The sequence below is a fragment of the Erythrolamprus reginae genome, chromosome 2, assembly GCF_031021105.1.
Source record: "Erythrolamprus reginae isolate rEryReg1 chromosome 2, rEryReg1.hap1, whole genome shotgun sequence".
Taxonomy (NCBI): domain Eukaryota; kingdom Metazoa; phylum Chordata; class Lepidosauria; order Squamata; family Dipsadidae; genus Erythrolamprus; species Erythrolamprus reginae.
The window spans coordinates 212,526,685-212,554,069 of record NC_091951.1 but is presented as its reverse complement, the minus strand read 5'-3'; the positions used below and the strand labels follow the sequence as shown (position 1 = coordinate 212,554,069).

The 27,385-nt window shown below is 39.3% G+C and overlaps 1 protein-coding gene across 4 annotated transcripts in view; it reads right to left on the bottom strand.

Moving 5' to 3' along the window:
• Positions 1-27,385, bottom strand: part of MCOLN1 (mucolipin TRP cation channel 1) — a 110,207-nt gene that overhangs the window by 69,537 nt on the left and 13,285 nt on the right. For 2 of the 4 annotated variants that reach the window (XM_070741747.1, XM_070741750.1), the window contains exons 2-6: positions 8,609-8,659; positions 6,391-6,608; positions 5,920-6,087; positions 5,671-5,827; positions 3,974-4,088 (exon numbers count right to left, since the gene is read on the bottom strand). In XM_070741747.1, the coding sequence (XP_070597848.1) occupies positions 3,974-4,088; positions 5,671-5,827; positions 5,920-6,087; positions 6,391-6,608; positions 8,609-8,615 (665 nt within the window). In that variant the 5' untranslated portion in view covers positions 8,616-8,659. The remainder of the gene's footprint in view (positions 1-3,973; positions 4,089-5,670; positions 5,828-5,919; positions 6,088-6,390; positions 6,609-8,608; positions 8,660-27,385) is intronic. The other 2 variants (XM_070741749.1, XM_070741746.1) reach the window with 1 other exon arrangement.

Below are 27,385 nucleotides of genomic sequence, written 5' to 3'. Positions count from 1 at the left end.
TTTCGGATTGCAGCCAAGATGGTTTGGAGCGAATGCATTCGGAATCGCCGATATTTGATGTAAGTATTGAGGTGCTTTAAATTGAGGATCATGCGCACCCCTCCCAATGTTTTTGGTACAAGGAAGACCCTTGAATAAAAGCCGGTACCTATTTCGTGCTTGGGCACTTCCTCTATTGCCCGTATCTCCAAGAGGTGGGAAACCTCCTGCTGAAGCTGTGACCTCTTCAGGGGGTCCCGCTGAACTGGGCAGTGAACATAATGGTATGGTGGGGGCTGGAGGAACTCCAAGCGCAAGCCCTGGGAGACAGTTGCTAACGCCCACCTGTCGGAAGATGTAGTCCGCCATGCGGCCTCGAAAAAGCGAAGTTTTCCTCCCAGGGGCTGTTGAAAGGAGTCACTTAGGGCGCTTGAAGCCCCTTTGGTTGCCACGAAAGGGACGCCTCGACTGTTGATACCCTCTCTGGCGATCCTGGAAGGGCGCTCTATCTCCTCGGAACGAGTTGGAGGTATACTGGGCCTGAGAATAGGGTCTGGTATTTTGACCCGCTGGAGCAGAAGAGTCCCACCGAAAGGACGGCCTGTGTTGGTAGGGAGTAAAGCGACGCTCCTGGCGCCTGTAGGCCCTGGGGAGGGACTTCCTCTTATCCTTGTCTTCCACAAGGACAGGATCTAACGCTTCCCCAAACAGCTTTTCCCCTTGAAAGGGGGCCGAGGCTAGGTTCCATTTGGACTTTAGGTCCGCTGGCCAGCTTCGCAGCCAGAGCAGGCGCCTTGATGACAGAGTGGCCGCCATACTCCTGGCCGAAAATTTGGCCGCATGCAGAGTGGCGTCTGCTGAAAACTCTGCTGCTGCCAACAGCTTCCCAAGATCCTGTCGCAAGCGACCCTCATCTGGTCCAAGCCTGGCCTGCATCTCTTGCAGCCATACGATAGATGATCTCGTGAAAAAGGAAGCAGCCGCCGCTGCTCGAAATCCCCAGCTCGCCATCTGGTGGGTTTTTCGGATCAACACCTCCGCCTTTCTGTCCTCAGGCTTTAAGCTATCGCCTGTCTCAGATGGAACTAAGGACTTGGAGATCAGCTGCATGACAGGCTGATCTATAGGAGGGAACTCCAGTAATTTTTCTACCTCCTCATCAAACGTATAGAATCTGCGCTCCACTGCAGAGGGTCCCTGAGCGGCAGCAGGATGTTGCCAGGGTCTTTTTATACTCTGTTGGATAATATCAGAGGATGGAATGTGCTCTGACTCAGGCTGGGGCTCTTTAAAAAGGACTGTAGCCGGTTTGGTCCCATCAGTGGTGTCTGTTGATTTTCCAGGACCTGGCAAGTCTACAGTCTGTTTGGCCTTATGAAGCAATACCCTGAAAGTTGAGGCTTTAAAAAGGCCAGCCGCCACAGGCTGCTCTGGTGGTGTCTCGTCATCAGACAGCTCATAATCTTTTTCAGTTTCCTCTAAAGGGTTTGCTTCCTCAGCCCAAGACCCCAATCCTGAGGGGGGCGGTGCGCACCACAGATTTTTTGATTGCACCTGGCGAGGCTGCTGTGTAACTTGTTGCACCCCCGCCGCCATCCCCTGAGTGTAGGCATTATTAATTAAATCCTGAACCGAAGGGGACATCTGAGGCCAAGTCTCTGGTTGAGGCCTAATCCCTGCAGAAGGCCAAGTCTCAGGTGGACCACGAAGCCCCGCTGCTGTTGGCGTGAAGGTGGCTGAGGGTCCCTGGCCGCTCCGTAGAGACTGACTTGCTGACCCTGGCCTAGGCTGGATAGGACCAGGAGAAGGGAGCACCTGAGGCATAGTTGGCATCTGTCTGTCTGGAGACCAATCGTGGTCTGACAGCACCTCTGCTGGTCTTATAGCAGGATTAATAGTAGAAGTGTCCCTGGCCAGGGGCAAATACTGCGCAGACAGAGGAGAGATGGTCAAGGGGGTGTGAAGGGCCGCCTCTAGCCTCTTTTCCAAGGCCTGAATCCGCTTTTCAGCCTCCTTAAGTGAGGAAGAGGAGTGCTGGGCTTTGGCCTTATCTTTGGACCTAGCTTTGGCCTTGGGAGCCGTGCTGGGAGAGGGCAGCTTCACTGGAAGTGATTGATCTTCCATTGTACTCACGGATTAGAAATTGCTGACAGCTTTCTTCACCAAAACCGAGCACAAAATGGCGATCCGACACCCCTGGGCCTTGCGCGTGCGCAGAACAGCCCAGCTCCTGTTGTTCGCGCCCAGCAACGGAGCGGAGAGCAACTTTTTCCCGCCTTGGCCACAAAATGGCGGGCGCGAGAGCCGCTTCAGAAGGCACTTGCACTTTTAGTGCTGCTGGCTCCTCGCCTCACCCTTATGGGGAGGGGGCAACCCCCCCCCAGGGATACCAGCCTCTTCTCAGCTAGCCCCGCACTTCTAACAGCTTCTTTTTACTCTTCGCCGAATCGGCGATCCTGGAAGCGGCGGCGGCGGCGGTGGCTTCGGCGGCGGCTTTTTTTCGAGCCGCCGAACAGCTGAGAGGCGCTGGCACCCAGCCAGCTTTCCAAAAGCGCAGTTTCTGGGGAATCGGAACTTCCCCCAAGCCTCCCAGTGGGGGGGGCGGACCCCCCCACGTTCGGCTCGCAGCCGGGTCTGGCCTCGGAGGCCAGGGACCCCAGGCTGTGTCGCTCCTCGCTTGGGGTGGTACCCGCTGAGGGAAGGGGCCCCCGAGGAGAAAAACGGTGGGGGAGTGCCCACGGAGGGCAGAGACCCCTTACAGGAACCTTTGATGTCACCTGTAGAAACAGAAGAAAAAACATTAAAACGGTAAAAAATAATTTTTTTAATAATTAATTAAATAATCTAATCAAATTTAATCAATTTTAATTAAACCATATATGTCAAACAACATGAGGTAACTCAGAAGAAAAAACTCAAACGTCTCTACACTTAGACTGAGTTTTTAAAACTGGCTCATGGGGGCTACTAAGGGGGCGGTGCCAGTTAATTAATTATTTAAATTAACTCAGTCTCTACCAATAGGATTGGTTAACAACCCATGATGGACTCACCTTCCAGAGTCAATGGAGAAACACTTATTTTTGGCACATATGGTTTCTGAGAGCCTAAATGCATGTTCCTTCCAAGGGATGTCACCTTGGAAAAAGCTGAAATACCAGGCAAATCGGGTTCGAGTTTGGGTTCGGCGAACTTACCCATACTCCGCCGCCAAATTCGGCCGAACCCGCCGAACCCGAACTTTGTTGGGTTCGCCCAACACTAGTCATAGGGTATACAAATCCGTTCACCACATTTCGAGGCAAGCAGCTTCTAGCAGAGGACTTTTGCAGAGCAAAATTCAGGTATTTAGGGGAGCATTTTCTGGAAGCCCAGATCTAACACAATGTCCATGAAATCAACGTTGAAACTCCACATAGAATTACCCAAGATTCTTCCCTTTAATACCTGCTGGGAGTGGTCAGAAAACCCCCTAGAGTTACCATACAAGTGTTGTTGTCTGCTTTGTAACTTTCTGAATCTAGCATCTAAGAGTGACTCATCCACTCTAAGGTCCCCTTTGTCCTCTGACTCGGACCAATCCCCCATCTGCCACCTCTGGTGGTTCCTCAGGTTCATCCAGGTCTATTTCTCCATCAAACTCATTCTCTGCATCAGTTGGCAACCCCACTGTCCCAGGGTATCCAGAGGGGCCTGGTTCACTCTCCTCAGAATCTATCATTACCAGAGGTGGGCGAGGAGCACTCACAATAAGGGTGTATTTTCTTTTTCACATGACTGCAAATATAAAGTTATAGGAATCAAATTATTTTGGTTCAAAGCAGTAATGAATTTAAAAAGGAATACCTGCACCATATGCACAGAAAGATTGAGATGGAATCTTCAGATTTGCAAAGTTCAGTGCAATATTCCCCCAAAAGAACAGCATGTAAACATAAGAGGCTTGTCAATCCTAATGTGCTGCTACAAATATCAATAAAATATAACTATTTACTTGTAAAACTTAAGAGTAAAGTTTTTGTAGCTGCGGTCCAATGCAAAATCTGGACGATCCCTTCCAAGTTCAGATGGAGGAGGGATCTTCTCTGGGGGATCCACACCAAGGCATTCTGTATAAAAAGGAGACATTGTCTTGTGATTTAGATCCTTCCACATTTGGATGAAAATGGGGGGGGGGAGCGAGTAGTGTCAGTTGCATTTCTGTGCATCAAATTGGATTTGTGCCATGAAACTGCTATTTATTCTTCATTTAATAATAAAAAGCAAACTACATAGAAAACATATCTATAAAAATGGCAAGACAAAAGATAACTTTTTTAAAAAAATTATTATTATTTGGATTTGTATGCCGCCCCTCTCCGAAAACTCGGGGCGGCTCACAACAAGTGAAACAAATCATGAATAATCCAATTAATTAAAATATTTAAAGATTTAAAAAACCCCATATACTAACAGACACACACACACAAGCATACCATGTATAAATTAAACATGCCCAGGGGGAGATGTTTCAATTCCCCCATACCTGATGGCAAAGGTGGGTTTTAAGGAGTTTACGGAAGGCAGGAAGAGTAGGGGCAGTTCTAATCTCCGGGGGGAGTTGGTTCCAGAGAGCCGGTGCCGCCACAGAGAAGGCTCTTCCCCTGGGGCCCGCCAACCGACATTGTTTAGTTGACGGGACCCAGAGAAGGCCCACTCTGTGGGACCTAATCGTTCGCTGGGATTCGTGCGGCAGGAGGCGGTCTCGGAGATATTCTGGTCCAATGCCATGAACTTCCCTTATTTTCTACCAGAAACCAACATGAGTAAAGATGTTGAGAAACCTGAGACATAGGTAGAACCCAGAAAAGTAAAGGCTGTTTGAGAAGCTTCCTGATTCTACAGAGAACTTGCATATTATAGCATAATAAAATATTGTTTTAAGGGCCCATAAACAAGAAGGAAAACCATTTATTTTACATTATTCATCTAATTTGCACCTCATTTGCACCACAGAATTGGCCTTCTCCGGGTCCTGTCAACAAAACAATTCCGTCTGGCAGGCCCCAGGGGAAGAGCCTTCTCTGTGGTGGCCCCGGCCCTCTGGAATCAACTCCCCCCGGAGATTAGAACTGCCCCCACCCTCCTTGCCTTTGTAAGCTATTAAAGACCCACCTATGTCATCAGGTATGGGGAAGCTGAGCCCCTGGGTTATATTATTTATGTATGGTATGAGTGTGTTGTATGGTTTTTAAATTCTTTTAATGTATTAGATTTGTTACATTGTTGTTATTGTTGTGACCCGCCCCGAGTCTTCAGAGAGGGGCGGCATACAAATCTAATAAATAGCAATAACAACAACAACAACAACAATAATAATAATCTTTTTATTTAGTTTAGCATTTATTTTGTCTAACAAAATTATAAAAATATAAAAGATTAGCAATATGAAAATTAACACTGAAATCAATTTTCAATGAAACATTAAATGAAAAGGAGAGGAGCCAAACATCTTTTCTAAAAGTATGTTCCACAGTCTAGATGCAATGCAAGAAAAGATCCTCTCTTGCTTATTAGATAGAAAATGTCTAATAGAAAGAACATCTTCAGAATGATTTCACCTGAAGATCGCAAGAGCTGGAAAAGTTAGCAAGGCCATTTCCATATCCAAGATTGAAGAGTGGATACAAGAGATAAGGTTCATTTGCTTACCTGTGATGACCTTGGGATCAATGTTGAAAGTATCATTGGCTGGGTCAATTCTTCCCTTGCGGTAATATTGCTGGCAGAGCATGAGAGCTGATTGGTTAGAATTAGCTGGATGAACATAGGCATAGCGTCCAATTGTCTCACTTGGAATGGCCAAATACTGTAGGGGAAAATTACCATCACCAAAATTAGGCATATTAATTCTAGATCATCCATATGCCCTGTCCCCCTTCTACTGCATTTGAACCTTACATTTTCCACTGCATGAAAGATATGGTCATAGACATCTGCTTGTGTGTAAACTGCATGGATATCATCTGACCCATCTGCATAGTTCTTTAGGAAGAGATGCTTAAATGTAATAGTGTTCTCCTCTTTGAATGTTACCACCATCTGATTGCTGAGCCCAAAGAGAATGAGCTGTAGAAGAGAAGGCGAACCAAGCTGAAGCATTTTAAAAAAAAGCAATTTTTAAAAAAATCACAAAACCTTAAAAATTGCCAAAAATGTGATCCCTCTGGTAAGTTAGTTCATAGCATCATCAGCCATGTCATCTGCACCCTTAGAAGGCAAGGTCCCGTCTTTGGCTGCAGGAAAGATGCCTTTTCCTCTTAAGGAAAAGTAAAACTATTCAGGTTAAACTGTGATAGATTTATTTTATAAAAAAAGATTAGACCCAAAGCCATTTGGGACTTTGCTCCACCTTTGCATTTTCCTACACACCTGAATGGTGACTATTAAGATCTTGATCACTTGAAGCACCAATTTAAATGGTTTCCGACCTTTGGCACGAAACTTGTCACAGGGGCTCATAAAGTAATATTTGAGACACCTTCGGAATTCTTCCTCTTCTGGGTGAAAGGCAGTATATCCTAAGATTGGCCTCAAATCACTACCATGAGATCCATAATTATTCACTGGGGTCAGCAGCTTTTCTGTCTCTGCAAAAAAGAGAACATAGCTTCATAGAATCATAGGGCTAGAAGGGGTCTTCTAATCCAGCGCATTAATCACTCATCATATGATTTCGCCTCCTGACCCTTTATCATCTTTGTTGCTCTCCTATGCACACTTACAGAGTCTCAACATTATTTTTGTATAATTGTAATAAAAATGTATTCCAAGTGTGGCCTCACCAGTGTGGAATAATATGATACTATCATTTCTTCTGATCTTAATGCTATCCTTCTGTTGATGCAACCCAGGCTCAATTGGCTTTTTTGGCAGCTACAGCACATTGCTACTTTATACTTAAGCAGTGATCCACTAGGACACCTAGATCCCTCTCAAAATTATTACTGTAGAGCCAGGTAGAACTTATTCTGCATGTATGTATGTATGGTTTTTGCTGCCTAAGTTCAGGGCTTTATTTTTCTCGCCATTGAATTTTTAGATAGGTCACAATGTTCAAATCTATTGTCAAGGTTATGACAGATTAAATCATGAGTCTTGAGCCTTCCAGATTTTGAGTTTATATTCCAAAATGCTGGCTGTTCCCTCCAGCTTGATGTCATTGGTAAGTTTGACGAGTTCCCCTTCTATCCCCTCATCTAAACTATTTATGAAGATACTGAAGACTATTGGTATAAAACAGAACCTTGGAGTATTTCATTGCACATTTCCCTCCATGTATATGTAATTCCATTGAGGATTACATATTGAGTATGGTTTGTCAGCCAGTTACAAATCCATAAAGTGATAGAACTGACTTTACTGCATTTTTCTGTCTTATCAAGAAGTAGGCTGTATTCTACTTTATCAAATGCCTTACTGAAATCCAATTACACTATGTCTACCACAGAAGCAGAAGCAAGGAGGAGAGGCGTGTGCCCTCCTCCTCCTTCTCCTATTGATCCCATTCCCCACGGAACAAACAAGAGGCCAAAAAAGGTGAAAAGGCTTCTTGATCAGCAGGAGGGAGCGCAGCTGCCGGGGATGAAGGCACATGTGAGTGGGCGGGGAGAAGAAGGAGGAGGCAGAATGAACACTGGCAGCCAGGAGTATGGCGCTGTCCCCTAGACCCAATTCTGCAGGGCGAATTGGGTCTTCCCCTTCCTAACTGCCTGGCTGAGAGCAGAAAAGAGAGCTGAGTTCTGTGACCTCCCCTTCCTAACTGCATCTATTTCTCCCCCTCTTCCCTCAGTTTCAGGGGCACCCTCCTCCTCCTCTGCCCGGCGCTACTCATCCCACCCCACGGGGCATCCTTCTAGTGCCTCACATGGGCCAGGAACACTCCGAGCTCTGGTCCCGTGCCGAACGCAGCTGCTGGTGGGGTTTCCCCTCAGCCTGGCTTCCACACAGGCTGGGTGGGAGGGACTGCACAGCTATTTGGGGAAGAAGCCATTAAAGTGCCTCCTAAGCCAAGGGAGGGGGAAGAGACCAACCCAGGCAGTTAGGGGAGAAAAAGGATGAGGAGGCAGAATGAACGCCGGCAGCCAGGACCACAGCACTGTCCCCCAGAAACAATTCTGCAGCAGGACCTCCCCTTCCTAACTGTCTGGGCGGGTCTCTTCCTCCCCCCCCCGGCCTAAAGAGGCACTTTAATGGCTTCTTCCCCAAATGGCTGTGCAGTCCCTCACACCCGGCCTATGTGGAAGCCAGGCTGAGGGGTCAGCAAACAAAGGGGAATCCTGGTGGCAGGGCAATAAGAGAGCATATGCGCAGTAAGAGAGCGCACCCACCCGAGCTCGGGTTCATAAGGTGAAAATGGTTCAGAAGTAGAGGCAAAAAAATCTTAAACACGGGGTTCATATCTCCAAAAGTTTGTCCATAGAGGCGTTCGGAAGTAGAGTTATCACTGCAGTAACCAGGTTAAAAGTGTTAAACATCCAAACGTGACTATTATCTCTGCTATCCAAATAATTCCATCATAGTCTGGATAAGTCTGGATTAGTCTGGATAAGAGTTTTGAAACATGCCCTATAACTTCTTTCCTCCTTACCCATCATGAAGTTCTTGTTTCCTGCGAGGCATGCAATTTTTCAGTAGTGACCTAAAAACAAACATAATACAAGACCAATACTTATTTTGAGAGACCATGGTAAATTATATATGTCATTGCCCAAACCATCAGCTCTAAAATGCTTAGGCAAACAAAGTCTATCACAAAACTATTTATTTTACTGCTGATATCACATGTAGGAAGCCCAATTCAGCAATTGTCTAGCTCCTTTGATCTAGGGAGAATCAATATAATGAATCAGCAGCAAAGAGAAGATAAACCATTTCCAATGAGTTGTATTTTTTTTCAAATGCAAAAAGAACATTCCACACAGAATGGCAAATTTCTCTGTATCTTGAACAAATGAACAACAGTACTGCATGCCTATAACAGCAGATATACCCATGTTAACCCATGAAAAGTTCTGCAAGACAAAAAGAACTTAAGCCCAAACAAAAATGTAGAAAATATTTTAGAATATAGCTTTGGCAAACTACATCTTTATTACCAAGGAAAATATATATGGCTATAGTATCTATATATTCTCCAGGAATTAAGCTCAACTCAAGGAAGCCTTTATTTACCTTTAAGCTCTTAAGGCAATATACACAATCCTTCTCCATCCTGCTTATCTTTACAACCCTGGGAGAAATATTAGACTGAACCTGTAGCCATTTAGGGATTTAGTCCATCACCATTCAATAACTTTTATGTCCAAGTGGAGTTTTAAGCATTCATCTTGCTTGTCTTCAAACTATACTTTACTCAGTCTCAAACAATGATATATCTCTTTCTCCCAACCTGCATTTCTAGCAGAGAGGTCAAAAGATCTGCTATTTTTGTTCTGTAGACTACCTATTGTTAGAGGGTTGAATAATTTTAATTATCTATGGATTGTTGTCTACTCCATCACTATTCTGAAGCGGGGGGGGGGGAATCTTCATGGGTTGAATCTTCTGTATGCTTTCAGTTTTGATGTAATTGCTTGTTTGGGCTGTTTTTTTATTTTTTTCACCAACTTCAGCTGGAATGAGCTCTGTTCTTTAAGGCTGCTCAATTTTCGTGATCTGGGGACCCTTCGAGGCATGAGAATCTAAAGGACAAAGTGGAAAAAGAGGGGCATCCCAGGCAATAGCGGGGTGAATGTGTTCGCCTGCTTGGGTGGAGGGCTCTCTCTCTATACAGCCAAAAACAAATGCCTGAGTTAACATGGCAGACCTGAAGCCGCGGGGATCCGCAAAATAAGGAAGCTTTCATTGATCATGATGGATCACATCCAAGGCTAAAATAGACTCATGGAAGGGAGAAAAACTAGCAATTGAATCATCCGACTGCAACAATGGAAGAAGTGCTCCAAAAACTGTAAAGTAGCGGTGAATGGGAGATGAGATCATGTGCTAAAAATAAACTGAGAATGGGAGGTGAGAGGAAGCCGAGATCGGAGAGGAACTTGGCGGCTTAGCCGAAAGAAACTGGTATATGTTGTACATACTCCTGGTCAGTTGGAGGATGATGAAGAGCTTGAGGACTCTGATACAGATAGTGTTTATGAATTAGTGGTAGGCCCTGGGTTACAGGTATTAGAACAGGTGGGAGGCCAGCCACACGATGTTGCTATGAGTCCAGAATCTAGCGAGGAAGAGACAGACATTCGCTGGGTTAATCCTCAATTCAGAAGGGTCCAAAAACGCAAGGAACAGGTGTTAGGAAAATGATATTAAGGGAAGGAATGGGATAAATACTGGAGAGATGTATTTGGCACGTCAGGGGGCCAGTGGGGAAGAAGGGCGGAGTTTCAATGTTGTAGTTCTACAATGAAAATTGTTTCAGTTTGGCTCCGGAGTGAGTAAGTTTGTTCTGTGTTATTTTGCAGTCATTCCTGCTTATTTTGAATCATGCTGTAAGTACATAAATCTTGGGAGACGGAGGAGGCTTGGGAATGCATGGGGAATGTAATTAAGAGAGATAACGGGAGAAAGGAATGTGCCAGTCTGTATTGCATTTTGAATATGGAAGTGAAGAGAATAAAAATGGAGTTTCTTTGTTTATGAAATACTGCATTCAGTAAGCGTTATTTTTTAATAACTAAAGTTCTACCAGAAACCAGAACAGTATACGCAGGAGATTTAGTTGTTGCAGAGATCCAAAAACTTGTCTACATTGAAAAAGATTGAAAAAGACTTTGCCACTTGAGAGATCAAAATGGATTACAAAAAAATGGTTATTCGAATAAACGGGGCGAGGAGTGATCTGACAGGAAGACAGCAACTGACACTGGCAGACCGATCAGAGTGAACTGTTAATAACAACAAAAGAAAGTTCAAGAGATTGCTCTCAATCAGTGTGAAAGTGCCGGGGAGATTACAACATTTCTAAATACATCAGACGTCATCTATATTTTTATATATTCAATATTTAACACTACCTTTAAGAGACAGTCAAGAGGAAACTTTCCCTAGACTTAGGATACAAAACAAACACTCATCCCCTCCTCTTTGCTGTCTTCACCGTCTTTTTCTTCTGACTTTGGACAACTTGATTTCTCAGAACTGTTCTTGATTTGTGTCAAATTGTAAACATTTAGTTGACTATTTAAAGATTTAAAACATCTGATATTAATTCTGTTCAATCTTATTGGTAAAGCTTTTATTTTCTTAAGGTAAAGTAATCCATGTTAACATACTATTTATATTTATATTCCTAATATTTTTATAGTTTTTAATAGTTTTTATAGTTTTTTATATATAGTGCGCTTTACTTAAATAAATATCTACTTAGTGAAGCCTATAGCCTATAGCTTATAGCTTATAGTTTATTTTTAATATTGTATAGATTATAAGATACTATTTATCTATTACTTAGTATTTACATTTGATATCTAATTGAATTTAACTGAAATTTAAATTACTGTTATCACTGTTATAAAGAATTGATTAACTTTCATTCAATTCCACTTGATTTGATTTAGAAATAGACTTAAAGGCTATAGAACTATAATATTTATAAGAGTTTTATATACAATAGTAGCTATTTAGGAATCCACATTATTTATTGAAATATCAAGTATCTACTTATTTATTTACTTATTAATTCTTATAAAGAAATACAATCACTGCGTAATATTATAATTTATTCTGTAAGAAGGAAGAATTGTATTTAAACAATAGAGAGAGACCTGAATGGTGATTTGGAAATATCAACCACTACAACAACAATAATGATAAAGGGAGGTAAAAAGCAACCCTTTACAGCGGCAGCTGGGGCTGCTTCTCCAGCAACCCAGCGCCCTATTGATGAAATATTTACCTATGAGAAATCAGGAAATACAATTTTACTGCAAAATATGAATGCAACATTAAATATGGTTCAGGAAACTGTTGCAGTTGCAGTATAGCATAAAATGTTAGAATAGGGAATATATCATATTATATATATCTGGACCTCTAGCATAAAAATGCTCTGCTTACCCTGATTCTATTATAGCCAGTATAGGATGGTACTAACTTGCTTAAGTCTGCACTTCCGGTGAATTTGCAACAGGAAGACAACTAACCATAAAAGGGTTCAATAAACATCTCACTGATAAACAAGTTTACATCACTCCAGACAGGACGCTATATGATCAAAGGGGGAAATTTACATTGCCTGAAGGAGACTGTGATAAAGGAGATTGGTTTTGATAAGGCAGAAGGCTTCAGAGAAATTAGGCGTGAGAAACATTTGCTCAAAGGAAAAGTTTCAAGGAAATTGGTTTGTGATATCTGGGGGAAAGGAAGGACTCAAAGATATGTCATGTTTTAAGTTATGTTATTGGATGTTTGTGTATCACTTGACATGTATGTGTAATTATCCCCATCTGTTTATGCTCCCAAATAAAAAGAGGTACACAACTCCATACTGTGTCACTTCACCCAGAGAGAAAATGTGTCCAAGTCTTCTTTCTAGGATTTGCGTTCATGAGTGACCCCCCTGGGCTGGGTTGCTCTTAGCCCCTATGAAGACATTGTCTTGATCAGGGACTTTGCAGCACCTCAGGAAACTCTGGTAAAGTTGCAGGAAGTTTTAGTGCAAAACCATGCCGAATTGAAATTTCACATTTCAAGGTTAAACAGTAATATGGAAATGATGCAGGGAGATATTAAAAAACAAGAAGAGCAAATCAAAGTAATAGAGAACTAGTCAGAACGAAATGAAAAAAAGATAGAAAAAACAGACCAAAAAGATCCACAAAGAATTAGAACACCAACTGGTAAATCAGGAAATGGACAAATCATCCTATTTTTTGAGATTTCAGAATAGCAAAGAGATTAAAGAAGAGGCTATAGAAGACAGAATGGCAGAATTGATAGAAGAGATACTTCAAAAGGACAAAAATGAAATTAAAAGAGAAATTGATGAAGTTTACTGTTACAGACCAATTATTCCAAATGCCACCACCTGCCTAGGGAAATCCATGTGAGGTTCGCAAAGAGAAAACTAAGTGACAGTGTTTATATGGCCACGAGAGGACAGACCTGGACTTATAAAGGAAAAGAAATCAATATCTTAAAACAAATACCCAGAAGAGTGAGGAAACAGAGAAGTGACTACAAATTCTTAGCCTCTACCCTAAATAAAAAACACATGATAATAACGTGGGAGGGCAGGAAAATTAAGGATGATAATATCAAGAGACCACAAGAAATAAATGAACAACTTCTGGGAATAGAGGAAATAACAGAAACAGAAAGGGGAGATAGATTGGAGGGAGTAAGCCAGGAAGAAAGATAGGAAGAAGGGGAAGGAGAAGAGAAGGAAAAATCTAAGGAAACAGAAGACCAAATTCAGAAAGAGGAAGGGGTGAGGACAGAAACTCTGTTAGAGTTTCCGTCCTCACCCCTTCCTCTTTCTGAATTCCCTTGTTTTCTACTTATTGGCCTTTGCTACTGTTAGTAGCAAAGGCCAATAAGTAGAAAACAAGGGAAGGAATAAATGCATAAGGAAATTAAACTAATTTCATTAAATATTAGACTAAATAGTCCTGAAAAAAGAAGTAGAACATTCACAAAATTAATTAAAGAAAAAGCAGACATCATATGTTTACAAGAGACACACATAAAGCAAACAGAAAGAAAATACTTAGAAAATCCAAAATTGGGGATTCTTTTTTTTTAATATATAAATGAAGTTTATTGAGTTTAAATAGTTAAAAAAGGTGGGGGGAAAAGGGAAAGGGGGAAAAGAGGCATTACATAGTAATAAAACAGGTCATAAGCTATATGGAAAGTATTCATATCGCTATGTTATGACCACAATTACAGTACGTAACAAAAGATATAAAGTACATGTACATAATATGAAATAGAGTAGTAAATCTATAGAATAGAAAAAGAAATAGACGAAAAGAGGGAAATGGAGGAAGAAAAAGAAAAAAATAAGAAAAAGAAGGAAGAGGAAGAGATATTAATGGAGGGAGATTGGGGATAGGGAGATGGATGGGAGGAGTCTGCCGAGTAGCAGACATTTTCAGGATATGCGACATTGGGGTATGATAAGATACCGGATGTATATGTTAAAAAGTAAAGTGATCGAGTGTAAAGTTGAGTCCATGGGTCAAATTTATCGTGTGAGGTTGTAGATCAATTGATGTTTCAAAATGATTAAAGAAGAAATAAAAAAAATATGTTGCAAGAGTGTCTTCAAAATCAAGTTAATTGTACTCAGTGTTTGGTCGTGTTCGTGTCTGTGATTTCATTTAGAACGGTAGAAGAGGGGGAAATTTATTGTTTTTTGGCAATAATTGATAGGATTTTTTGCTGCTATCCATTGGTACCATTTCTCCCATATCTTGTAGAAATCTGATTCTTTTTTATTTTAAATTTCCATAGTTATTTTAGTCACCTCCGCACATCCCATAGTTTTAGAGATAGTTGTTAAAATAGAAGGGTTTTTTTCCTGCTTCCATGTCTGGGCATATGTAATTCTAGCTGCCGTTAAAATCTGTAAGGTAAGATATCTTTCCTCTCGTGTAAATTTCTGTCTGAATATGCCTAAAAGAAACAGTTCTGGTTTGAATATTACATTATTCGTTATGACTTGGTCTAGGAGATTTTTTATTTCTTTCCAGAATTTTTTGGCACAGGTACAAGTCCACCATAGATGATAGTAGTTTACAGGTTTAGCTTTACATTTCCAACATACTGGAGATAAGTTGGAATACATTCTAGACAGTCTAGCTGGGGGTAGGTGCCATCGGTAGAACATTTTGATTTGATTCTCTTTATAAGATGTTGCTAGAGTCATCTTGTAATTTACTGTCCAAATTTTTCCCATTCTATTAGATTAATCGTATAGCCGAAATTCTGGGCCCAGGCAATCATGCATCCTTTGACTTGTTCCTTGATATTGTCTTGCAATAATAAATAATTATAAAGTTTGGAAATCATTTTTGAACTTGGGCCAAAAAGAATTAAGTCTATTGGATTAATTTTTTGAAAGCCAAATTTATTTTTTTGTTCATTATAATTAGAATTAATTTGTATATATGTTAGCCAATCCAAATTTATCCCTATATCTTGAAGGTGTTGTTTTGTCAGCAGATTATCATTTTCATCTAATTGTTGGTATGTTCATATTTTTGAAGGAGACAAAAGATTGGGGTAGGTAATTAATTCGTTTGGAGATATCCATTTTGGTAGAGTGGCAATGGTTTCTTTTTATGTGTTGCCATGTTGTTATTAGAGTTTTTCTTAAATAGTGATGTTTAAAGTAATTAGGTATTTTATAAGTGTCCATCACTAAAAAGAATGCCATCCTGATTGTAAGTCAAAACCCTCAAGGGTTAGTAATCTTGTATTCTTCAGCGTTACCCAGTCTCTTAACATGGATAATATTGCAGCTTGATGATATATTTGGAAATTGGTTCTATGGCCTTGGAGATTTTTTTATTTTATCTTAGCCTTCTTTTTGGACCAAATAAATTTCCGGATTTTCATATGTAAATTATTAAAGAAAGTTTTGTTCAGATTTATTGGGGCGATTTGAAAGAGGTACAAGAATCTTGGTAAAATATTAGATTTTATTGTGTATATTTTCCCCATCAGGGAAAGTTTCAGATTGGACCATTTTAGTAGGTCTTTTTGGATATCTTTAAGTAGTTTATCGAAGTTATCTTTTTTTATGGTACTGTAATTTGAGGTCATCCATAAGCCCAAATATTTATTTTTTTGACTATTTTTAAGTTAACCAATTCTTCCAATAGGATATTTTGTTTTTGAGTCATGTTTTTGCTTAAAATTTTAGTTTTTTCCTTGTTAATTTTTAGGCCTGTTACTTCTCCAAATTTGTGAATTTCTTGTAGTAAAATCGGTGCAGTTTCTATGGGATCCTGTACAATAAAAACGATGTCATCTGCAAATGCTTGTAGTTTAAATATTTTTAACACCCTGAATTTGCTTGTTATTTCTTATGTTATTCAGTAGTGTTTCAATAGCCAAAATAAAAATCAGAGGGGCTAACGAGCATCCTTGATGTACACCTTTTGTTATTCGTATTTTCTCAGTACTATCATTGTTAAACAGAATTTTAGCAGATTGTTGGGAGTAGATAACTTTGATTAAATTAAGAAAATTATCCCCGAATTTCATATGATCAATTTGACTTATAAAGTATTGCCATTGCAAACTATCAAAGGCTTTCCTTAAAATCCATAAATATTAGGGCTACTGGTTTATCGCTGTGTTTGTCATAATATTCAAGAGTGTTTAATATTATTCTTGTATTAGTGGCTATATTTCTTGAAGGTAAGAATGCATTTTGATCTGGGTGGATTATGGTATTTTTTTAGGCGGTCTGCAATTATTGAAGTAAAATTTTTATAGTCGGTATTGAATAGTGATATGAGTCTGTAGTTTTCAAGATATTCTCTGTTTTGATTATTTTTGGGGATTAATGTTATATAAGCGTCCAACCAAGTGTTAGGAAGTTTACCATGTAGTAGGACATCATTGTACATTATAATTGCATTATAGGTTCCAGTATGTCTTGGTGGTGTTTATAAAATTCAACGGGAATTCCATCCGGGCCTGGAGTTTTATTGTTTTTTTGCTTTGCAATTGCAGATTTTAATTCTGTTATAGTAATTGTATTATTTAACATGTATCTTTCTTCCTCGTTTATTAATGTTTTTTTCATTTTGATCTAAGTATTTTATTCATTCATTCATTCATTCATTCATTCATTCATTCATTTATGGTATTTGTATGCCGCCCCTCTCCGGAGACTCGGGGTGGCTAACAGCAACAATAAAACAGTGTACAATAGTAATTTGGTATTAGAAATGATTAAAAATCCATTAATATAAAAACCAAACATACATACATACATACATACCATGCATAGAATTGTAAAGGCCTAGGGGGAAAGAGGATCTCAAATCCCCCATGCCTGGCGGCAGAGGTGGGTTTTAAGTTGTTTACGAAAGGCAAGGAGGGTGGGGGCAGTTCTAATCTCTGGGGGGAGTTGGTTCCAGAGGGCCAGGGCCGCCACAGAGAAGGCTCTTCCCCTGGGTCCCGCCAGGCGCATTGCTTAGTTGACGGGACCTGGAGAAGATCCACTCTGTGGGACCTAACTGGTCGCTGAGATTTGTGCAGCAGAAGGCGGTCCCTGAGGTAATCTGGTCCGGTGCCATGAAGGGCTTTATAGGTCATAACCAACATTTTGAATTGTGACAGGAAACTGATCGGCAACCAATGCAGACTGCGGAGTGTTGGTGTAACATGGGCATATTTGGGAAAGCCCATGATTGCTCTTGCAGCTGCATTCTGCACGATCTGAAGTTTCCGAACATTTTTCAAAGGTAGCCCCATGTAGAGAGCGTTACAGTAGTCAAGCCTCGAGGTGATGAGGGCATGAGTGACCGTGAGCAGTGACTCCCGGTCCAAGTAGGGTCGCAACTGGTGCACACCACAGCTGAAAAATGTTTCTCTAATGTGAGCTGTGGATCGAGGAGGACGCCCAAGTTGCGAACCTTCTCTGAGGGGGCCAGTGATTCTCCCCCCCAGGGTAATGGACGGACAGATGGAGTTGTCCTTGGGAGGTAAGATCCACAGCCATTCCATCTTGTCTGGATTGAGTTTGAGCTTGTTGACACTCATCCAGGCCCTAACATTCTCCAGGCACTGGCACATAACTTCCACTGCTTCGTTGGCTGGACGTGGGGTGGAGATGTATAACTGGGTATCATCGGCGTATTGATGATACCTCACCCCATGCCCTTGGATGATCTCACCTAGCGGTTTCATGTAGATATTAAATAGCAGGGGGGGAGAGGACCGACCCCTGAGGCACCCCACAAGGGAGAGATCTAGAGGTCGACCTCTGACCCCCTACTAACACCGACTGCAACCAGCCACAGAGGTATGAGGAGAACCACTGAAGAACAGTGCCTCCCACTCCCAAACCCTCTAGCCGGTGGGAAGGATACCATGGTTGATGGTATCGAAAGCCGCCGAGAGGTCAAGAAGCACCAGGACAGTAGACAAGCCCCTGTCCTGGGCCCGCCAGAGATCATCCATCAACGTGACCAAAGCAGTTTCCGTGCTGGGCCTGAATCCAGACTGCTGAGGACCTAGATAACTGGCTTCTTCCAATTTTAGTGTAAGTTCCTCATTCATTGTTTCTGTATTGTATAATTCCTGATTATTTGTTTCTTGCTGTTGGTATTTGATTTTAAATGTCCAAAATTGTCATATAACACCTCAATGTTTTTATCTAATTTTTGATGAGCCAATTTAAAGGCCAGCCATTGACCTGGTTTATTAATGGATTCAAAGTGTGATTATTTTGCCATTTTCAATTTGTGTGAGAGTTGTTTTTGGATTATTAAATTTATTTCATGGTTAATGGCTTTTATTTCGGCAAAGATCGAAGTATTGTTGGGGTTGATTTGTAAAGTTTTTTCTGCATGTTGTAAGGATGTATTTAATTTATGTAATTTCTCTTATTTTTCTTTTCTATTTTTGGCAGAGTAGGATATGTAAATTCCTCGGATGTAGGCTTTAGTAGTAGCCAAACAATTGAGTTCAAAGAAGATAGGTAAATCATGTTGTATTATATCCTGAAATTGTTGTTCAGTGATAATTGTCTGGTACATGGACCATCTTTGGAATTGTTTGTTATTTGGATCTCTAAATGTTAATGACAAAGGATTGTGGTCTCCCCAGGTGCCAGTTTGTATTTGGATATCTGTAATTTCATTTATTATTTCTGAACTAGACCAAGCCATATCAGTACGTGACCAGGATTTGTGGGGGGGGGGGGAGTATACTGTTTGGAGTTGGGGTGGTAAAATCTCCAGATATCTTTTAAAGCAAATGCATGTACTAATTGGTCAAATGTGGTTGGAAGTAGTTTTCTTGAACTGTATTTGGAGCTGCCTTTGTAATCATTTGTTTTGTCTGTAATAGCATTGAAATCTCAAATTATAATAAAATTTGTTAGATCCAATTTTAGTATTTTTTCATGTAGAATCTTAAACAATGTAAGTTGCTTAACAGAAGGGGCATATATTGCTATAATTGTTACCTATTTATATCCTAAAGTTACTTGGACTATCAATATCTGACCATTTGAGTTGGCAATAAATAAGCTTTGTTTTTGACATATATAGCTATGCCTCTTTTTTTAACCATTGCTGATGCAGTGAAGAGTTCTCCAAGATTGGGAGAATGTAATAAATTAACCTCATCATTTGAAACATGAGTCTCTTGCAAACATATTATGTTGTAGTTGTAGTTGGTTAGTTTATGAAAAAAAAATTATTCTCTTGTTATTTGAATTTAAGCCATTGATGTTGGATGAAAATATTGTAATCCCATTATGTCGAGAGTTGGGGTATGAGTTCTCTTGCCTTCTCCTTTCGCGTCTCGGTTTTTGCTCGTGTAATTTCAGTGTCTTTGTCTAATAGGTTGTCCTCCGAACTAAGTTCTTCGGTGCAAACCTTGTCTCTACTGTCATCTTCTCTTGTCCTTGTGTCTTCAACTGGCTTAAGAATTTGGTTGTAGAAATCTTTTGCTTCATCTGGTGAAGTAATTTTTTATCAATTAATGTGACCAGGATACCCTTGGGGGTCAACCATCTGAAGGGAATTCTGTTCTTGTTTAGTTTATTGGTTATCATTTGGTAAGGTTTTCTTTCATCTCTCACTCATCTTGGAATTTGATATAGCACAGTAATTTCTCTACCTTTGTAGGATACAGTGTTTTCCATTCGACATGTTATATACCTCGTCTCTAATGGTTCTTCTGATAAATCGAATATGGACTTCTCTTGGAAGTCTATGACATCTTGCGTAGGATGTTGAGATTCTGTATATTTCATCAGTGTATTGAAGCATTTCTTGTGGGGTCTTGCCGGTTATATTTGCAAGTATCTCTGCCATTATATGTGGTAAGTCTTGGTGTTCAGATTCAGTAATGTTTTGGAAACGCAATAACAACACTGATTTTTCTAGCTTGAGATTAATTATTGCTTCCTCTAAGTTTTTGTTAATATATTCAGTCCTCGCTTCAACAAATTGTAGGCGTGTATCCATCCTTTCATTTATCTCTTCTATGGTTTTTAATTTTTGGACGTTATTTGTTAGGATACTGTGGACATCCTCCATTCATTCATCCAGTTTTTCCATCCACTCGTCCAGATGTCCTATGTGGTCTTCTATTTTTTTAATGTCTTCTCTCATTGTTCTCATGGTTCCTGTTAAAACATCGTAATTCCAGTCAATCGATTCCTGCATTTTAGTCATCATGTCAAAAAAGTGAAATTAGTGTAATTGTCATTGTTGGTTGGGAAGGTTGTGACGATGGTGTTTTTTCAGTAGAGGCCATTTCTGTTGTACGTTGCAGGGCTGGTGTTGATGGTTGTGTAGTAATCTTCTTCCAAGATTTCGTAATTGTAGGTTGACTTCAAGAGGACATTTTAAATAGGCTCCAAATAGAATCTAATTTACTCATACACTTTTAATTAGTGTATGTTAGGATGGTACAATTGTAGGGTCTAGTTAATGTTAAATATTCTGTAGGTTAAGAACAGTTTAAAAAAGGTATAATGAGATGAGTTATAGTAAATAGCGGGATGATAGTATCAAAGAGGAAAAGATATTACGATTTGCAATATATAATATATAGTTCAAATAAGCAGTTAATATATATACAATCAATCTTTCTAAATGTTGAAATGTAAAAAATTCATACAATTATGACAATAACACTATATATAGCCAGTTAATCAAAAGGTTCAGTTTTAAATATTAAATTAAAGTTATAAATATATGTAAGTAAACACAAATTTATTAAATATAAAGTTAATTTATCAAATGGTAAATCAAGTATCTATAGATTTGTAAATTACTATTTAAGTATAATAAAATGGAGAAAAATTTGTTAATAGCAAAACAAAAGAATAGAAAAGTCAGGAGAGTATGTAAACTGGAATTAATTCTAAAGGTTGATTCAAGTAGGAAAAAGGAAAAGAGCGTAAAAGCAATTTCACAGTTTTGCAATTCAAAATCAAAGATACAAATAGGGATATATAAATACATCAGCAGTTGAATAAAAACTATGTAAAGCGGAAATACTTATGAAATGATTGAGTTTGGTATAAATTTGAAAGGTAATATAGTAATTTAGTAAATATCTAAATATCTAAGCATAAGAAAAATAATAAAGGCAAGGTATCATTAGATTCCCCTTTTTATACTTATAAAGTTCACTCAGTTCGAATAGGTCCAGTAGATGTAGTAAGTCCAATAATTCAAATAGTGTAAGTCCATTTTGTCTGTAAAGGATGTGCAATGCCTTAATAGTCGTATCTTGAACAGTCAAATATATAAAGAGTTGAAGGAAATTAATTAATCAGTTATTCAATCAGTTAGTTCAATTTAAATGTTGTTGGTGATATTATTGGGTATATATTGGGTACTTCAAGTCCAAGGGATGATTGAACTGATATAGTCAATAGGGTCTGAGTGTCCAAGCAAATAAATCTACGAGGTAATTCAGTCAACAACACGGGAGGGGAGAGATCTGCAAATCCACAGGTTCCAACGTTAAAGAACGTATTATAAGGGACAAAGGTTGAAAGGTTGAAAGTCAAGGGATCAGAAAATGGGAGTCCAGGGATGAGAGAAAACAAGAGAAAACAAAACAAACAGAAGAGGGGAGTTCCAGTTTTTATCAGTTCAGCGGTGCCTAATTCATTCCATTTAGTCAAATCCAAGTTGTAATCAAAGTGACGACAGCAATCTCAAACTCCTTTCTCATACCTTCAACACGTTCTAAAATCTTTCACCCTTTGTAGTCAGTGTCCAGTATTAGTCCTTCTTTCTGTTGTTATAAGTTCTAAGGCCAGAATTCAGCAAGAACTGAGCTATAAGCCTATTCCGGCTAATTATGGCATAGTCACTGCCGCCATATTTATCCGAAAAAAAGATTGCAGTCACCGTCTCCTAGTAAGTTCCAATTCAAGGAGGAAATGCCAAGCTCAGACTACAAAGGGAATACTTTCCATTGCTTTCAATACCAAATACCCAAATCACTCACAATCTTTCAAATTCTCAATCCCAAAGCGCTCCATCGCTACAAATCCTGATTCATTTGAACAAATCCTGATTCATTTGTCAAAATTGGGGATTCTATATACTTCACTAGGGAATAAAAAGAAAAAAGGAGTAGCAACTTATATTAGAAAGGGAATAGAAGCAAAAGAGGTATATACAGACCCAAAAGGAAGATGTTTAATTAGAGATTAAAATAAGCGAGAGGAAAGTACACTTGATTAACATTTATGCCCCCAATACAAAACAAAAAGAATTTTATAAGAAAATGCATGAAAAATTACTGACACTGGAATACAAAAATATTTGTATACAGTGTTCCCTCGATTTTCGCGGGTTCGAACTTCACGAAACATCTATACCTCGGTTTTTCAAAAATATTAATTAAAAAATACTTTGCGGTTTTTCCCCCTATACCATGGTTTTTCCCGCCCGATGACGTCATATGTCATTGCCAAACTTTCGTCTGCCTTTAAAAAACATTTTTAAAAATAAACTTTAATAAATAAACATGGTGAGTAATAATCTAAATGGTTGCTAAGGGAATGGGAAATTGTAATTTAGGGGTTTAAAGTGTTAAGGGAAGGCTTGGGATACTGTTCATAGCCAAAAATGGTGTATTTACTTCCGCATCTCTACTTCGCGGAAATTCAACTTTCGCGGGCGGTCTCAGAACGCATCCCCCGCGGAAATCGAGGGAACACTGTAATAGGGGATTATAATGGGGTTGCAGATAAAAACAAAGACTATATCTCAGGCAAAAGTAAAGATATTAAAAGAAGCCCATTGCTTCTTTTTAAAGATATGGTGGAGGAATTAAAATTGATAGACCTATGGAGGACTTTGCACCCAAAAGAGAAACAGTACACATTGTATTTAACACTTCATAAATCATGCTCTCATCACCTCAAGATTTGACTACTGTAATGCTCTCTACATGGGACTACCATTGAAAAGTGTTCAGAAACTTCAGATCATGCAGAATGCAGCTGCGAGAGCAATCATGGGCTTCCCAAGGTATGCTCATGTTAAACCAACACTCCGCAGTCTGCATCGGTTGCCGATCAATTTCCGGTCACAATTCAAAGTGTTGGTTATGACCTATAAAGCCCTTCATAGCATCGGACCAGAATATCTCCAGGACCGCCTTCTGCCGCACGAATCCCAGCGACCGATTAGGTCCCACAGAGTTGGCCTTCTCCGGGTCCCGTCGACTAAACAATGTTGTTTGGCGGGTCCCAGGGGAAGAGCCTTCTCTGTGGCAGCCCCGACCCTCTGGAACCAGCTCCTGCCTGAGATTAGAACTGCCCCCATCTTCCTTGCCTTTCGTAAACTCCTTAAAACCCACCTCTGCCGTCAGGCATGGGGGAATTGAGACATCTCCCCCAGGCCTATACAATTTATGTATGGTATGTTTGTGTGTATGCCTGCTTTAATAACGGTTTTTTAAAATGTTTTTAAATTATTAGATTTGTCTTGAATTGTTTTATTGTTGTTGTGAGCCACCCCGAGTCTATGGAGAGGGGTGGCATACAAATCTAATAAATAAATAAAATAAATAAATATTCAAGAATCGATATGATTTGGACTAATAACGAAATGTCACAGAGTACATAATTAGTAGAGATAGCCACTAATACTTGAATGGATCACAACCCTTTGGTTGTGATCTGGAAAGGAATAAAAACTAAAAACAGAAGGTGGAAATTAAATCCATATACACTACAAGAAGAAGAATATATAGAAAGAACTACAAAACAAATTAAACCATTTATAGAAGAAAATTAGAAGCAACCCACGACACTGCAAAATTTATGGGATACTCTTAAAGCCTTTATTAGAGACCTACCATTGCTTATACAATTGGGGAAAATTTAAAAAAGGCAGAGATACAATGAACTATTAGAATTAGAAAACCAGCTTTAAAAATTTCCAGGGTAGGGGAAAATATAAGAATCTTTAATCAAATGTAAACATGAGTTTGATTTATTGGACCAACAAGAATATTGCCAGAATATCAAATTGACTAAACAGACATTCTTTGAGAATGCAAACTGTTCTGCTGGCGTGTCCAAACCGCCTGTAATTACAGGGTAATTGGTCCAAAAAGACACACACCACACGATAGAAGGAAAACCAATAGTCTTTATCAACAGAAAAGCAGAAAAAACTCCCTTTTTAAATGTTAAAGGGATTTTCTGGTACACACAAGGCACAGGTTAAATGCAATCCAATTTCTCACCCAGTAACTGAGAAATTGAGTCCAATTCCAAAGTCCAGAAAGTCCACACACAATCTTGAACTGGGAAACAGCGAAAACCACGATCTTTAGGAAACTATGAATCAGATAAACATCCATGAGGCTAAATCAGCATGCTGCTCTTTTTATCTGTAGCACTAATTACAACAGCCCCACCCAACCACAGGTGGCCTCACTTATCTCCTGTAATAATCCTTCAGTTGTTCTCTCCTATGCATCATTATATGCATGCATGGATCTGTCATAAGTTCTTGTTCAGAATCCAGGGATGATAAGGATGATTGATATCCTCCTGGGCTGTCTGCCAAACTCCCCTCTTCCCTGCTACTCACGCTTCCTTCATCAGAGGAGCCTTCGTCGGGAGATTCTATCGGGAGCAAAACAGGCCTGTGGCATGTGGATGTTTCCCCTACATCCACCTCCACATTCCTTGGGGCAGGAGCTGGGCCAGAGCCAACCACAACACAAACAAACCGGGTAGGTGGTTGACATATGAAATCAAAAAAGAAAAGGAGAATAAAGTGATGCACCAATTAATAGTCTTGGAACGCCTCCCCCGCGAAAAATGAGGGATCATTGTACATGATAAAATTAATTCAAAAAATGAGATTCGGCAAGAAATTTGAACAATTAGTGGAAAATATATATACTTCCCAGGAAGCTAGGGCAATTGTCAACAGTGAAATGACTAAACTATTCCAAATAAATAAAGGCGTCAGACAGGGGTGTCCAATGTCACCTCTGCTCTTCGTCCTAACACTTGAAATCTTGTTATGGAGAGGGGCGGCATACAAATCCAATCAATCGATCGATCAATCAATCAATCAATAAAAAAATTCGTAAAGATAGTAATATTAAGGTGTTAGTACAGGGTACATGGTTGTTAGGGATTCCCATTGTAAACTGCATATTGTAAATTGTACCAAACTTGTAGTTAAAGAGTTAATGTGCACTCAAAGAGTTAACTTGTACTTGAAGAGTTAATATTCAAGGCTGTTTCGTCACTTCCTCATTGAAGCTATAAAAGCTCATTATTTTTCTCAGTCACTTCCTTTACTTTTGCCTGAGAGAAAGGTTAAAAAAAGAGTTTAAAGTACACGCCTTTGCAGATGATTTAGTGGGGGATTTTTTAGAAGATCTACTAGAAACAGGACAACCATTGATTAGAAAAATAGAAGAATATGGGGAGTCTGCAGGGCTGAAAATCAACAAAAAAATAAATAAATTTCTAACTAAGGATATGACAAAAAAACAAAAAGAAGAATTGGAAATTAAATTGGGATTTAAAAACACAAAGAGAGTTATATACTTAGGGATAAATTTAACTAACAGATGTTCATCAATAAAAGAAGATAACTATTGGTAAATCAAATAAAAATAGATCTGGAAAAATGGGGCAAATTACAACTGTCATTGATAGGAAGAATATTAATTATTAAGATGAGCATACTCCCCAAATTTATTTTCTTATTTCAAACTGTTCCCATAAAATTAGACTCTAAATTTTTTCTGAGTTAAACAAAATGTCATCCAAATTTATATGGCAAGGGAAGAAACCGAGGATTAAAATATCTGATTTACAGGACATTAAGAGCAGAGGCGGCCTTGGATTACCGGATTGGAAGACATATTACAAGGCGGCCTCTTTCAGGTAGATAAAATAATGGATTAATCTGAACAATAAATGTATTTTACAATTAGAGGGACAAGATTTGGAGAAAGGCTAGTATGCCTACCTCTGGGACATTGGCGATAAAATACAGAAATATTTTAACAGACATTTAATTAGAGACTCTTGATTAAAAACATGGAAAGAAATTAGATGAAAACATTATTTGAACATTCCAAATTGGCTGTCAACTATGGAGGCTTTGGTCTATCCAAATACAATTGAAACAACTAAAACAATTAAGTAAACAGCGATTTTAGAACCATCTGGCAAACTAAAAAGCAGAGAAGAATTGGCAACACCAAATATAAATATAGACTGGTGGATCTATTTCCAAATTCAAGCGAGATATAAAAAGGATATAGAAGAGACAGGTATTGACAGCCAAACCCAACCGCTAGACAAATTATTAATAGGCCCAGAGGAGAAAATAATATCAAACATTTATAAATATTTGATGGAGTATGAAAATCCTGAGGAGATAATCAAGGGTTTGATGATCGCTTGGGCGAAAAACTTTGGCCACAATATATACCTGGCAGAATGGGAACAAATTTGGAAGAGAAATGTTAAATTGACTAAATCTACAGCTTATAAAGAAAACCAATATAAAATGCTATATTGATGGCATTTACCATCAAAATGATAGGCTAAGATATATCAAAATAATAATTCGGCATGTTGGAAATGTAAAGAAAAGCAGGGCACCATCTTCCACTTATGGTGGCTGTGTCCTGAAGCGAAAAAATACTGGAGGAAATTAAGAAATTGGCTACAACAAATAACAGATACAGCAATTGAATTCATGCCAGAATTTTTTAATTAGGTATTAGAGGATCATATGTTAAAAGTGTAAGATACTTAATACTACACATTGTAACGGCTGCAAGAATTGTGTACGTGCAAAAATGGAAGAACTCACAGATACCCGACGATAAGGAAGTAATAAAAAAATATATGAATGCGCAGAAATGGACAGATTAATTATGGAATTAAATGATCAAAAAGACTCTGATTATTATTCAATCTGGACAAAGTGGTACATATGAATACAAAAAAGGAATGTGAATTTATAATAAGAGATTGAATAGTATATCATGTGCACAAATCATCCGGATTTTAGATATTGTTCTTCACCTTTATTTGCATTCAAAGTGCTATAGCTATCTAAATTTCTCTTGGCAATTTGCTGTTTTTCATAACTATGCCATCGTGCTTCCGTCCATTTCTTGCATTCTTATTTAACTCATTCCTGAT